Source organism: Silene latifolia, chromosome Y (genome assembly GCF_048544455.1).
Source record: "Silene latifolia isolate original U9 population chromosome Y, ASM4854445v1, whole genome shotgun sequence".
NCBI classification, from domain to species: Eukaryota; Viridiplantae; Streptophyta; class Magnoliopsida; order Caryophyllales; family Caryophyllaceae; genus Silene; species Silene latifolia.
In genome coordinates, this window is record NC_133538.1 from 185105777 (window position 1) to 185122207 (window position 16431).

The window sequence follows — 16431 nt, forward strand, 5'->3', positions numbered from 1 at the left end:
CATGTGAAGGTTGCTTTTGTTTGGTCCTTGGGTGCTATAGGGATTTGAAAGTAGCCCGAGTAACCGTCCAAAAAACAATAATAAGATTTTCCCGCTAGCCTTTCCAACATTTGATCCATGAAAGGAAGCAGAAAATGGTCTTTCCGAGTGACCGCATTTAGCCTACGGTAGTCGATACAAACTCGCCATCCATTTTGAACTCGGGTGGGAACCAAGACACCATCTTGGTTTTCGACTACCGTTATCCCGGACTTCTTTGGAACAACTTGGGTTGGACTAACCCATTGACTATCCGAGCTAGGGTAGATCATACCTACATGTAGAAGTTTGAGTACCTCTTTCTTCACAACCTCCATCATAGGAGGGTTCAAACACCTTTGCGATTGGCGAACGGGTTTGGCTTCTTCTTTCAAAAGAATCCTATGCATACACAATGTTGGGCTTATCCCCTTGATGTCGGCCATTGTCCATCCAATATCCTCCTTGTGCTTCTTTAAAACTTGAATGAGAGAGTCTTCTTCGATGATTGTAAGCTTGCTTAAAATAATGACGGGCAAAGTTTCTTCTTCCCCTAGAAAAACATACTTCAAGTGACTTGGTAAGGGCTTTAACTCCACAATATGAGCCTTCACTATTGAGGGAATAGGTCTCTCCTTTAGTAAATCTTCTAACAAAGAGGAAGAAATGAAACAAAAATCGTGGACAGGGGTCTGGGTGCACGGTGCGCTCTGATGGACTGGGTTGGGCGCACGGTGCGCCTGGACTGCTGGCCTGATTTTTGTTTCGATTTCTTCCCACTCTTCCTAAATGGGGTTGCTTCCAAGTCTTGAATAGTTTCCTGTAAATTACAAGACAAAACATACCCAATATCCTCTCCAAGCATTCCATTAGTCAGTGCAATATCCAAAGGATCATCTTTACTTGATTCATAGAAGGTTTGGACAATAGGATCGAATATTTCCAAAAAGCATAGTGAAGAAGTCTCGGTGGGGTATTTCATTGCCTCATAGATGTTATATTTAACCTTTTTACCTTCAAATTCCATGGTAAGACATCCACTAGATACATCTATCTTAGTGTTTGAGGTCTTCATGAAAGGTCTTCCCAATTGGATGGGAGTGGAACATTTTTCGGGCTCCATTTCGATCACGTAGAAAACGACGGGGAAAATCATGTCCCCCACCTTGACCAATACATCCTCAACGATGCCCTTGGGGTAAATGTTAGATCTATCGGCTAAGGAAATAACCACATGAGTTGGTTTCAAAGGTCCCAACTTAAGAGACTCATAAAGATAGTGAGGTAAAACATTGATTGAAGCACCCAAATCGAGCATGGCTCTTTGGCACTCCAATTCACCAATCTTGAAAGGAATAGTGAACATGCCCGAATCACCACACTTTTGTGGTAAACGCTTCTGAAACATAGCCGAGACATGTTCACTAGCCCTCACTTTCTTCATACTCTTAGCTTTGTTGATCCTCTTAGTAGTGCACAATTCTTTCAAAATTTTAGCATGTTTTGGCACACTACTAAGAAGGTCAAGTAGAGGGATGTTTACCTCCACCTTCCGAAAAATTTCATAGAGGCTTGAGGTCTTCTTATCCATGACCCTTGTGTCATTCAAAGCACTTGGAAAGGGAGCTTGTGGCTCGTATTTCGGAAGTGGTTCATTAATCTTCACTTTCTCGGGTGTAGATGCTCTCTCATTATCTACAACCACTTCAATTTCATCCTCAACTACATCCTTCACTTCATGAACAACCGGAAGTGGCTTTGATTTCTTAGGAGCCTTGGGTGCCTCTACCAGCTCTCTAGCCTTCCTAAATGAAACCACTTGTGCTTGTTCCTTGGTGGGTGGGGGAATGGTATGAGAAGGAAGGCTCCCTCCTTGAGTATGTTGTTTAGTGAGGGTGTTAAGAATTTGACCAACTTGGGTCTCAAGGTTACCAATCCTAGAGTCGGTGAGCCGATTTTGTTGAAGCACGTCGGTTTGGAACTCCTTGGTATTGGCTTGCAAAGCCACTTGATTGGCGGCGAGTAATTTCATCATGTCCTCTCAGGAATTTTTTGATTGGTTTTGATTTTGATTTGGCTTTTCAAATGAAGAGTTTGATGGACCTTTTTGGTTTTGGTTTACACCCCATCCAAGATTAGGATGAGTTTTCCACCCTTCATTGTAAGTATTGGAATAAGGGTCAAATTTCCTAAACCCAAGAGCCTTCACCGCTTCACTTGCTTCCTCTGTTTGCAAAGATGGACACCCATCGGTGAGATGGGTTGGATCATTACAAAGACCACAAAATTTCATATGATATGTACTCCCATTTCCTTTTGCAAGTTACTTAACCAAGTTGGTAAGAAAATCAAGTTTGTCTTCCATATGGTTTGAGTTTTGCTTTGAAGAAGATGCCACACTTGCCTTCTTGACTCTCCTTCCAAAATTCCTAGAACTTCCCACTAATATTTCAATCAAATCATTTTATTCTTGGACCGACATGTACTCAATTCCTCCTTGGGTAGCGGCCTTAATCATCCTAGCATCATCCTCAAGAAGTCCACCACAAAAGTTCAAGAGCAAGTCATGATCGGTGTAACCATGTATGTACAGCTAGCAAGAAGTTGCTTGAACCTCTCCCAATACTCATACAAGTTCTCCTCATCCATTTGCTCCACATTAATTATTTCTTTCTTGAGTTGAGAGAGAGACTAGCAGGAAAATACTTCTCCAAGAAAGCCTTCTTCATGTGGTTCCATGTAGTAATGCTTCCGGTAGGTAAACAATAAACCAATCATTTTCCGCATCCTTGATTGAAAAAGGGAAGGCTCTTAGTTCGAGTTGTTCGTCGGTAACCCCATTAGGCTTCATGCTTGAGAAAACCACATGGAATTTGTTCAAATGCTTATTGGGATCCTCCATACTCGTTCCAAGAAATTAAGGCAATTGGTGGATGAGCCCGGACTTGAGTTCAAAGGTGGCATTTTCCGCTATGGCCAGAAAAGAGATACACAATGGAACTTATGTAAGGTCCGGAGCGGTGAGTTCTGTGATGCTCCTAGCGCTTGGAGGTTCACGGTCCTCGTCATCCCCCATGATGATGTGTATGGGTTGTGTATCATTTTCTACAACAAAAAGGGTGTTGTTGGAAAAAGAAGATTGGTTATCTTCCTCTTGGTCTTGTTGGGTTACGGAATTAATTTCTTGAGTAACCGGATTTCTCTTTTTATACCTCCTCCTAGCCAAGCAAGAGTTCTTTGAATTTCCGGGTTGTAGGGAAGAAATGTTTCACTTGAATTTCGAGTATGAACCATAAAAGGATCTACACAAGAATCAAACGATCAAAAGGTTCTCACAAGCAAATTTAGCAAACACAACTAGTTACTAGACTACTAATCTAATGTAAGTAACTTGACACAACTATCCTAAAAACCAAATAAAAACACTAGCAAAACCGTTACCTTCCCCGTCAACGGCGCCAAAATTTGACACGCCTAAAACGTCGCTACTTAAGACGGCCAAATTAACAATTAATAAGTCACACTAAATACTAAATTAAAATAATTCTAAGACAAGTAAAGTAGTAAGAAGGGGATTGTACCCAAGAAAAGGGGGGTTTTGCGATCGGTTTTCAATTATATTCTAAGAACAATCGTAAAGTAATCAAAAAACAAGCATGTAAATGAAAGGGGGATTTTTGGTTTGGTTTTCAAAATTAAAAAAAGCAAAACAACATTCAAATAAGAGTGAGTAGCAAGTAATCAATCAAACAAGTTTTAAGATGGAAATTTATCAAGTTTAAGGAAGACTTAACTCGACTCAATAAAGTGAGACACTTTAGTTGATAAAACCACTCAATCATCAATCCTTTTAACTAATGTTATTGCCCTAATAGTGAGATTAATTCTCCAAATTCCCTTAATTAGAAGCCAATCACAAGGAAATCACACTTAGTAATTGACCCAACTTATTAGTTCCCCTAGTGGAAATCACACACATAAGGTAGATAACAAGAAGATGTAGCAATGAAATCTAATAGGTGCAATTACTCACAATGAAATAACAATTAATGAGCAATTACAAATTAACCTAGTCGGAAGGGGATCCAAAATCATCAATAGGGTCTTAGGTTCCAAGGGTTTTGTCAAAATTTTCTTTGATCTCATCCTTCTTTTCGAGGTTCTATCTCTCGATTTCGATCGTGAGTTAGGTCTTTCTTTCATTTTCGTTTGCTTTTTGCTTTCTAATGCAGGTACAGGAGAATAGTGCGAGGAGAGGCCATCACCGGTACGGGAAGGAACCTCTTGGGGAGGTTACTGAGAATGATCCAATCTCATTTGAATGGGAAGAAGGGGCGGATGGTGGAGAGGACCATGGTAAAATCATGCTTGTAGGGAAATTGTGGGCGTCTAGGGCAACAAATGTTAAAGCCGCGATAGAAACTATGGTCAAATTATGGAATCCAATGCAGCCAATTATGAGAAATATTGTTGATGCGAAGGAGAAAACCTTCGTCTTTCGATTTGGAACGGAGCGTGACAAAGCTAGGGTTTTGGAAAGGCAATCGTGGCACTTCGATAAATTCGTTTGGTGCTTCAATGAATCGAATAATGAAGGTAAACTCACCGATGTTTCTCTTACTCATTTTCCTTTATGGGCAAGGGTATATGACCTACCTATAGCGGGTCGTACAAATGCTGCGAATGTTCAACGAATAGACAAATGTCTGGGGTCGTTCATTAGTTTTGAGGTAGGGCCAAACACGGAGCTTGACAAGGCCATCAGGATTCGATACTTACATGATATTCGGGTGCCCTTGAAAAATACTATCCCTATCAAGATGAAAACGAGGAAGATGATCGAGTTTAAGGTGAAGTACGAGAGACTACCCCTTTACTGCTACGGGTGTGGTGTTATTGGACATGGGGAAAAGACTACGATGAAGGGCCCTACGAAGAAGATGACCTCAAGTTTGGGGATTGGCTTAGAGTATCCCCTTGGAAGATAGTCAAAACATCCAGGGAGGGAGGAGGGAAGGCCGCGAGAGATCTTAGTAGAAGCTTTGATATGGTAAGAAAGGAGGATGATGAAGCTGACATATCCAAGATGATTGAAAAATTACAAACTATTGCTATCACTCTCCGTCACAAGAAGGAGGGGCAACAGAAGAATGGTGATGGGAGGAGGGAGGTGTTTGCGAGTACGGACAAAGGGGAGGATGATCAGAGGGGTGTTTATCAAGAGAGTGGGGGGAGGAGAGGAGGTGGGTGGGAGTAATGGGATTCATAATGAGGATAGGGAGCTAACGGGGGATGCTGGGAGTCTGGTCAGGGAAAGAGCGGGGGTGAGTGACAGAGTCGAAGAAGGGGGGTGGTATGGAGTTTACTCAGGGGTTGACTGGAAGGATGGAAATTTCGTACCGTGGAGAAGAAGGGGGGGCAGAAGGGAGGAGGGGTTTCTGCAAAGGCTGGGAAGAGTTGGACGAGACTAACTAGAGGAGGTGCGTGTGGAGGTGAGAGGTCTGAGTAGATGCAAGCCGAGCTGGTGGGAAAAAGAAGGCGTGTTGAGGATGAGAGCAGTGAGGGTGAGAAGAGGGCAAGGGTTAATATTGTGTCTGACGGGGGCGTCATAATACCTGAGGCGGTGGTTGAGGTCGCTCAACCCCGCCAGGCCCAATGAATATCTTAAGCCTTAACTGTCGGGGCCTGGGCAACCCCGACAGTGTTAGAGCCCTCCGTTCTCTGGTACGGAGGGAAGCCCTGGCCTTAGTGTTCTTATGCGAAACTAAGCTTAGTGCCCGTGAAATGAGGGGAATGAGGGAGAGATTGGAAGGGTATGATGGAATTGAGGTTGATAGTGTTGGGCGTTTGGGTGGTTTGGCTTTCATGTGGAAAAGGGAGGTTGAGTGTTCTTTTGTGTCGGCGTCTGTTCATTACATGGATTTCCATATAAAGACTAGGGAAGGGTTATGGAGAGTGACTGGGTTTTATGGTTGGCCTTTGGTGACGGATCAACATTTGTCCTGGGAGTTATTAAGGGTTCTTGATCGACAGTCCTTGCTACCATGGGTGTGTATTGGGGACTTCAACGAGATTTTGTTTTCGAGAGAAATGAGAGGTGGGAGCCGTCCTCAATGGCAAATGAATAACTTCCAAGTGGCGGTGGATGACTGTGGTTTGTGTGACATCTCCTGGGAGGGGTATAATTTCTCTTTTGATAACGGGCAAGCGAGGGATGACAATAGGCAATGTCTTCTTGATAGGGCAATGTGCTCTAATGAGTGGCTCAAATTTTTTCTTACGCTAAATTGTTTTACTTGGAGCGGGAATGGCCAGATCATGCGCCAATTAAGCTGAGCCTTAATCATAGGGAGATGTCGACAGGGGCTGGAAGAGCTTTGTTTAAACAAATATGGGTTGGGGCGGAGGGTTATGAGGAAGCAGTTACGAGGGGAGTCAAGAAAGGCCACGGGGAGCTGGTGAGTGTGTTGCGAGAATGTGCTAGTGAGCTTCAGGAATGGAAGAAAACGAATATATACAAGATAAAGAAGCTGATTGATAAAAAGTGACGTCAAATTGCGGGCATTAATAGGGGCAACCGTAGGGCTAGTGACGAGAATAACCGGAAAAAGCTTGTGGCAGAAGTGGCTGACTTGATGCGCCAGGAGGAGATATATTGGAGACAGCGTTCGAGGGCCATGTGGCTGAAAGATGGAGATCGAAACACAAAATTTTTTCATACTTGTGCGAGTGAGCGTAAACGAAAGAATTGGATTGGTAAATTAATTGATGGAAATGGGGTGGTGAGGCACGGGAACGAGGAGGTTGCTAGGGTGGCGAACTCTTATTTTGAAGGCGTTTTTTACATCGTCCAACCCGGAACATTTTGATGATGCTTTGCAGGGACTTAAGGGGCGAGTGACGAGGGATATGAACTTAGGCCTTAAACGAGATTATAGCGAGGAGAAGATCCTTGACGCTCTCCATCAGATGAACCCACTTAAGGCACCGGGTCCGGACGGTATGAATGGCCTCTTTTACCAGTCTTACTGGAACATAGTCGGCTCCGATGTCATTTGCACCGTTCTTCAAATTTTAAGAGGAACACGGTCTCCAAGGGAGTTAAACAAGACTAATATCGTTCTTATCCCAAAAAAGAAGGCCCCAGATAAAATCCAAGATTATCGACCCATAAGCTTATGTAATGTGGCGTATAAGATAGTTTCGAAGGTACTTTCTAATAGACTAAAATGTTTTTTGGATAGTATTGTCTCGGAGAATCAGAGTGCTTTTAGACCGGGAAGGGCTATCTCGGATAACGTCTTAACGGCTTTAGAGATGTTTCATTATATGAAGATTTCTAGATCGACCGAGGGGTACATATCTATCAAGCTGGATATGGCAAAAGCTTACGATTGGGTCGAGTGGTGTTTCTTGAAGCGTGTTCTCGAAGTAATGGGGTTCGATAGGGGTTGGATTGTGCGGGTCATGGATTGTGTTTCGACTGTGTCCTTTTTTGTACTTATTAATGGGACACCGTCGAGTGAATTTCGGCCATCGAGAGGACTACGACAAGGAGACGTTCTCTCCCCTTACTTATTCATTCTATGCACGGAGGCACTATCTAATCTCATTCGTCGAGCTGTGGTTAATGACTCGCTTCATGGTATTCGCATTTCACAGTCGGCCCCTTTGGTCCCACATTTATTTTTTACGGATGATAGTATTTTTTTCCTTAGAGCAAACTTGAGTGAAGCGGCGGTTATGGTTAATGTTATCCGACGGTATAAGGAGGCCTCGGGGCAGCTCGTGAACTTGGAAAAGACCACGGTCTCGTTTAGTAAGGGGGTGCCCAGGGAGCGTCGTGATAGCATCATTGACAGCCTTAGTATGGTGGAGGTGGCGGAATAGGCTAGGTATCTTGGGTTGCCGACAGTTGTGGGGCATTCGAAGAAGGCTTTGACTGACATAATTTGGGATAAATTGAGCAAAAGGTTGCAGGGATAGAGAGGGAAAACATTGTCTAGGGCGGGTAAGGAATTCCTCTTAAAGGTCGTGGCCAATTCGCTTCTTACCTATGTGATGAGTATTTTCAAAATCCCCGCTAGTTTCTGCAACGATATTAAATCGATGGTGTCCCGGTTCTGGTGGGTTCATGGAGATGGTAAGCGTGGTATGTCTTGGGTAGCGTGGCAAAAATTGTGTCAACCTAAGTGCAAGGGCGGCATGGGTTTTCGGGATTTCAGACTATTTAATCTCTCCCTGCTTGGTAAGCAAGTGTGGCGACTAATTACCAAACCGGAGTGTCTTTGGGCTCGTGTAATGAAGGCTAAATATTATCCCCATGGAGAGGTTATGACGCCTGGAATTGGAGGGAACCCCAGCTATACGTGGAGGGGTATCGTTGAAGCGAGGAATGTTGTCCAAGGTGGGCTACGCAGGCGGATTGGGGATGGCTTATCCGTGCGGGTCTGGGGGGATGCTTGGTTTTCGGATACTCATACAGGTAAGATCATCTCCCCGTGCCCACAAGGGTGTGATAATTGGGTAGTGACAGACCTCTTGGATGACGAGTTAGAAGGGTGGAATAGGGAGAAGCTCGCGAGTGCTCTCTTGCCGTTTGAGTGTGATAGGGTGGCCAGCATAAGGCTTAGCTCGATTCGACCGCCGGATGACTGGTATTGGTGTGCGGAGCAGGATGGGATGTACTCAGTGAAGTCAGCTTATTGTCGACTTGAGGGTGAAGATTTTGACATGGGTGAAACGTCGGATTGGGAGCGTGAGAAGTGGCTATGGAATCGTCTCTGGAAGGTACCGGTTTGTCCTCGAATCAAGCTCTTCTTCTGGCAGCTGTGTTGTGAGGCATTGGCAACGAAAGCGAACATTGCATCTCGCATTGGAGGTGAGTTCCCTTTTTGTACCTTTTGTCATTCTCATTTTGAGTCGAGTCTACACTTAATTCGGGATTGTTAGGTGGCGCAAAGGGTTTGGGAAGGGATGGGGTGGGGGAGTGAGGGTGAACTCGAAGGAGGAAGGGTGTGGGATTGGGTCGAAGGGAAGTGGAGGGAACTTGGGGTGATGGAACATGGTAGATTCATGGTGTGTTGTTGGGCCATATGGGAGCATCGAAACAAGGTAGTTTTTGAGGGGTTGGTGACGAACCCGGCTAGCATTATTAAACGGGTTCAGGATGTGGTTGCGGAGATTGAAGGAGGGAGCTTGGGCAGAGGAGTGGAGGATGTTCAGGGGGGCCTGGTAGCGACGGTTGTAAGGGAGGATAGGTGGGCTGCTGCTCCGTGAGGCTCGGTGAAGGTGAATGTTGATGCGGGGGTCATGGCCGAGGAAGGAGTAGGAGTGGGTGCAGTTTGCAGAGATGATTCGGGACGGATATTATGGGGGTTGGCTCGGGCTTGGAAGGAGGAGTGGGAATCGTGTATCGCTGAAGCGGTGGCTGTGCTTGAAGGGCTCGAGGAAGCTAGGCGAAAGGGTCATGAAAAGGTGGTCATCGAGAGCTATTGTACACAAGTTATCGAGGCCCTCGACAGGACGAAGCATGGAAGGAATGTTTTCTATTTAGTCGTTAATGATATTTTGTCTTTAGCTAGTTGTTTTACATCTATCTCATGGGTGTATACGCGTCGAGTTAACAATAGCGTTGCTCATGCTTTAGCTCATTTATTTCCTAGAGTTGATGGTAAACTTGTGTGGTCAGATGTTTTACCTCCGAGCGCGAACACTGCTGTATTGGCTGATTGTTTATTAATTTAGTGTACCCTCGAGGTGCTTTTTCAAAAAAAAAAAAAAAAAAAAAAGAAAAAAAAAAAAGAAATCACATTCATTAGTCTAATAACAAGTTGTTGCAAGATGGGATCACAAAGAAATCACACTTAATAAACCCAACAACAATAAATTAAGGAACTTGACAAGATTAAGTAACAAGGAAATCACACTTAATCACTATAATCAAACAAGGTTTCCAAAATTCAATACAATAAACACAAGAGATTAATAACAATAACACAAATTAAGGAAAGATTAGAGTGTCTTACAACCAAAGATTACACCTTTGAGTTTGATTAAGAAAAAGAGATTAGTTCTCCATAATAGATCTCAAACCCAAACTAGATGATAATTCTTTAATTACAACTTGATTAACAAAATTAAGCATAAGATAAAGTATAAGATAATGAATCTCTAATGGTATTCATCTATATATAGTCCTAGGATAAAGAGGAAATGATGGGCTTAAGTTGGATGAAGCCCGTAATCAAAACGTGTAATACCCAGGTAGGGCGCACGGTGCGCCCAATGGCATATGGAGGGGCGCATGGTGCGCCCAGTGTGCTGGATTTCCGCTTCAACTTTTTCCTTTGCTTCTTCTCTTGGATGGTTCTTTCCTTGTTCTCTTGCAGCTTGTTTCCATGCTTCACTTGTGACTTAGAACCACCCCGAGCTTCCTCTAAAACATGATCAAAACCTCCATAACAATTCTACACTCGGAATTGATTAACAAAGACATAAGTCGAGCAAAACCGCTTCCTAGTGTCGCTTATTATGCATAAAACACGGTAAATAGATGACAAACTTGCAATATTAGAGAGTAAATTTTATTAAATTACTATTATAAAAATACAATCTCCTAGATAATTATGAACAGAGAGAAACTCAATAAAAAGAGAAATTGACATATAGTATAACATAAAGAATGGTCGTATGTCAATCGCAAATTCTGTCAGAATTGAAATCCTGAGGTTGGTAGTCTATTACTCATCCACATGACCACATCACAAAGCATGCATAATAATCAAATTGGGAATGAGAATCTTTAGGTCGTTTGAGAGGGTAAATTATATCATGCTCCCAGGAGTAGGGAGCATGATACTCCCAAGGGAGTTATTAGGAAAAAATAAATAAAAAACAACCACCCACTAATCCACTATGTTACAATTAGTTATATTGCTCCTCTAATACTTATGTTATTCTACAAAAACTCAATTATGGATCTATTATTACTACTCAATTACGTAAATTTCATGTTTTTTGGCCAAATTATTTTGCATTATTCGCTTTGCTACTGTCTATGGAGCAAAACGTTCATGATTATTATTCCGTTTATTTGAACGAGTCCGCAAATGAAGATATGACATCCACAAAATATAAATAAGTGATAGATTCGCATGTTATATATTGTGAATATGAGGTTTATGTTTTGCGTATATATAATCTATATGCGATGAATATGTAGTTATACTTTGTGAATATATGTTAGGTTATGTTAGATTAATATTTATGATAACCTCTATATATTTGTGAATATGTTTATCATATTGTGTGAATATGTTAATTAATTGGGTGAGTATGTGAGTTTTAATTTGAGAATAAAAAGTTTGATTTATATGAATATGTCAACTATGTAATGTGAATATTTTATTGTGATGAACATGTCAATTATATGGTGTGAATATGCGAGTAAAGTTAAAATAAATACCAAAATATATCAAATGTGATCTCAAATTATAGAGGAATCAAAATCACGAATAATGATATAATTTTTAAATTTTTCTAATTTATAAAATCTAAGTTTTAACGATTTTAAAAAACTAAATTAAAGTTGGAGTATGAAGTACCATACACCTGGGTGTATGGTATAAGCATTGGTTTGAGAGAGAAAAAAAAGGTAAGATAATGTCACCCAGGAATATATGGGTTTCACTTAATTCAAATATTTGAGTCTACAATATTAACTAATGTACTACATAATTGGGTAATACACCATTAGTGTTCACTTTATTTGCACATCTTATAATCTTATTACTCTAAGATTAATTCTTTTGATCATGGTACTCCAACGACCATAAACATCAATTATAAGGAAAATTCTATTTTAAAATTCCGTGGTGCATGTCCAATTGCCTTTTCTAAACTAAAGAGATTAATATCAATTTTGGATATAAGAAACTATGAGACAAGGTCAAATTTTTTATAAACACTTTTGAGCAATGTTGAGTTTTCATACTTTGTAAAATGCGTAGAACAAAAAATAATATATAGTGAATAGGAGGGAGTACAATTTTTCCTAAAAAGAAAATAGATAAAATAATTTAAACCAATTCAAATAAAAATAAAAGATAAAATTTGTAAGCAACAACAAAGGTCTAAATCGACTATGAGCATGACTCAAATATGTCTACCTCCTATGTTAGATGGTAATTGACGTTTGTAGTGATTATCTTATAACTTGACGTGTAATATTGCAATGGTGGTTCAACAGACAGATTATAATTGCAATTGTATAGAAAGTGTAGTGTTAATAAAATTCTATTGTATTTTATAAATCCTACTATGAATGAATGTGTGCTCCTGTAAATTTAATTTAGCTCTTATAAGTTAAGTTTATAAAAGTTAAGCTCCTATGAGTTTAGTTCAACTTTTATATGTTCAGTTCAGAAAACTTCTCCTATAAATTCAGCAAAATTAAATCCAAGCTAAGTCTTGGAGTATTATTACATCATAATCATAAGATATTACAAAATGGCCCGGGCATCGCCCGGGCATTAAATCTAGTATCAATATCATTCAATATCTATCTATATTATCGAAGAAAGTTTTTTTCGATCGATTATAGAGTCTCCAACTTTGCCGAACTACGATAGTATTGCGATAAACTTCAACTTTTATATATTACATATATAAATTATAATTAATTAAAAAGGTAGCAATTCAATAGGAATATACATTGTATTATATTGTAAAAGCTAAGAAGAAAAATGGAATTTCAAGTAAGAACAAACTCTACTCCATGTCATATTCTAGATTATTTCTACTACTATACTATTAGAGTAACTCACAAGCTAATTGAGGAGCAACCTATATATACCGTATATTACAATCAATGTTTTGTCTACTACTCACTTTTCATGTTTTTTTAATTTAAGTGGTTGTTTCAAGATTGATTATTATAGTATTGCTAATTTACAGAATTAGAAACTTTATCTCATTTCTTCTATTGTTTTTTTTTCTTTGTGCCAGAAACCCAGGATCATATATTCATATTGATGTGCATGGATATCGGAGATGAGTTCGAGAGTATATATATATATATATATATATATATATATATATATATATATATATATATATATATATATATATATATATATATATATATATATATATATATATATATAGATAGATAGATTTAGGATCCGGTGAGAACAATCACTCGGTGAGAACGCACTATATACATTAGAAATATATACAAGGAACACTTTTTTTTTACCAAATCTCAGATACACTTTTGACTATCGTAGGTACACGTTTTTACCAGAATTCTATGTACACTTTTTAATAATGTAGATACACTTTTTTTTTTTTACCAAATCTCAGATACACTTTTTACTATCGTAGCTACATTTTTTACCTGAATTCTATATACACTTTTTAATAATGTAGATACACTTTTTTTTTTTACCAAATCTCAGATACACTTTTGACCATCGTAGGTACACTTTTTACCAGAATTCTATATACACTTTTTAATAATATAGATACACTTTTTTTTACCAACTCTCAGATACACTTTTGACTATCGTAGTTACACTTTTTACCAGAATTCTATATACACTTTTTAATAATATAGATACACTTTTATTTTTTTACCAACTCTCAAATACACTTTTGACTATCGTAGGTATACTTTTTACCAGAATTCTATATACACTTTTTAATAATGTAGATACACTTTTTTTTACCAAATCTCAGATACACTTTTGACTATCGTAGGTACACTTTTTACCACAATTCTATGTACACTTTTTAATAATGTAGATACGCTTTTTTTTTTACCAACTCTTAGATACACTTTTTACTATCGTAGCTTCACTTTTTACCTGAATTCTATATACATTTTTTAATAATATAGATACACTTTTTTTTTTACCAAATCTCAGATACACTTTTGACTATCGTAGGTACACTTTTTACCAGAATTCTATATACACTTTTTCATAATATAGATACACTTTTTTTTTACCAACTCTCAGATACAATTTTGACTATCGTAGGTACACTTTTTACCAGAATTCTATATACACTTTTTAATAATGTAGATACACTTTTTTTTTACCAAATCTCAGATACACTTTTGACTATCGCACAGTGGGGGATGGACATGCTAGGGCCGTTCCCAACGGCCTCCGGAGGAAGGAAGTTCTTGATCGTCGCCGTTGATTACTTCACCAAATGGGTTGAAGCTGTAGCAGTACCAGCGAAGACCACAGCGGCCGTCAGAAAGGTAATCTGGGAAAATGTTATAACCCGCTTCGGATTACCCCAAGTTATGGTATTTGACCACGGCCGGGAGTTTTGGAGCGACGATAATGAATCGGTTAGAAGAGCTTGGCATCAAGTTTGCGTACTCCTCCGTCTGCCACCCACAGAGCAACGGGCAGGCGGAGGCAGCCAACAAAACAATCCTAAACGGTTTGAAGAAGACAGTCGAAGACCTCAAGGGAAGGTGGGCCGATGAACTGCCCGGTGTCCTGTGGTCCCTTCGGACCACGGAGAAAGAAGCAACGGGGTACACCCCCTTCCACTTAGTCTACGGCCCGGCGCCCTACCGATTGAAGCGACGGTTCCAACATTCGTAACGGCTACCTTTAACCTTGGCTTGAAAACGAGGAAGGCATGAGAGCTTCCTTAGACTGGTCGAAGAAAGCCGAGATACAAGACGCCTCAACTTGGCAGTATATCAAAACCGGATGAAAAGAGCCTACAACCGAAGAGTCCACAAAAGAGACCTAAAAGTGGGAGACCTAGTCCTAAGAAAGTCGGCTGCCACCAACAAAGGAAATATTCATGGTAAGCTGACGGCCAACTGGGAGGGTCCCTACAAAGTGGTGGAAGAGATGAGGCCGGGCACGTACCGGCTGACGGACATGGAAGGTGTGCCTTTGATGAGCCATTGGAACACCGATAACTTAAGGAAATACTTTGTATAGCGGCGGAGGTGTCCAACCCCTTGTGGACACCCCAACGCACGATCATGACAAGCAAATGAATCACCCAAGTTTTCCATCAGTGTTTGTCCTCTCCATAATTGCCACCAGGCGGTCACTAGAAGAATTGCTATCGAGCCATAACCCCGATTACCTCGGCCTTAGCCGAGAGCGACGGGGATACAATGACCGGTACGCTAGAAGAATTGCTATCGAGCCATAACCCCGATTACCTCGGCCTTAGCCGAGAGCGACGGGGATACAATGACCGGTACGCTCGAAGAATTGCTATCGAGCCATAACCCCGATTACCTCGGCCTTAGCCGAGAGCGACGGGGATACAATGACCGGTACGCTAGAAGAATTGCTATCGAGCCATAACCCCGATTACCTCGGCCTTAGCCGAGAGCGACGGGGATACAATGACCGGTACGCTAGAAGAATTGCTATCGAGCCATAACCCCGATTACCTCGGTCTTAGCCGAGAGCGACGGGGATACAATGACCGGTACGCTAGAAGAAATGCTAAAGACGTTACACAGTTGAGATATGTATTCTAACTGCCTCGGCCATGCTGACGGTAAAAACGAAGGCACTCAATTAATAACGCAAGAAAAGCAAAGGGTCGTGATCAAAGTCCCGGCCAAGCCGAGGACCGAACAGATAAAACTTTACTGAAAATAATTGTAAGGAGAGTACAGACGACGGCCGTCCCCACAAGGATAGCCTAAACTCTACCTACCAAAGCTTTAGAAAAAGCAAGGAAGCAAAAAAAAAACAAAAGGTTACAAACTTGGGATTTGAAGCGCCAAAAGATGGCAGGGAGAGAAGGCTTAATAATTGGCCCCCGAACAGCTAAAGCTATCCGAGACGCCAGGTGAGTCTGGGGACGACCGCCCGTCTCCCTATGCCTGTTGCTGTCCTCCATCAGCAGCAGCAGCAGCCTCGGTGGCTGGCTCGGAAGAGGGCTCGACATGCTCAAGTGCCTTTAGCCTGTCACCCTCCTTCACCTTTGCATCATAGGCCGCCTTGTCCTCAGCAACCAGAGCCGCCTTCGCCGCCTCCGTCTTCTCCGCAGCCGCTGCCTCCGCAGCCTCAGCCATCTCGTCCAAAAGCTGCTCAAATTTATCCCACGGGAAAGAGCCCTCGGGGACGAGCTTTCTTATGGCCTCCCTGGTCGCCTCCTCGGCCTGGTCCCGGAATTGGGCGCACATTTTAGGGAGAAGATCATCTTGAAGCATTGCAATGTCCTTCTCCTTTTGAGCAAGGGCAGCCTGCGCGTCCCTGAGCCCCTCCGCCTGGTTGTGGAACAAATCCTTCCACTTTTCCCCCTTGGCAACCACGGCGTCGTAACCATCCTTGTACCTGTCCCGCTCCCCCATCATTTTGGCGGTGGCGGCGTCAGCTTCCTCAACCTTGGCCCTCTCGGCCGCTAGCA

At 41.4% G+C, this 16431-nt stretch overlaps 1 protein-coding gene across 1 annotated transcript; it reads left to right on the forward strand.

Annotated features, from left to right (window-relative positions):
- The first annotated feature begins 9330 nt into the window (after positions 1–9330).
- LOC141629599 (uncharacterized) lies at positions 9331–9765 on the forward strand. Its single transcript, XM_074442575.1, has one exon. It carries the CDS (start codon positions 9331–9333, stop codon positions 9763–9765), a length of 435 nt encoding a protein of 144 aa, XP_074298676.1.
- Positions 9766–16431: the final 6666 nt, after the last annotated feature.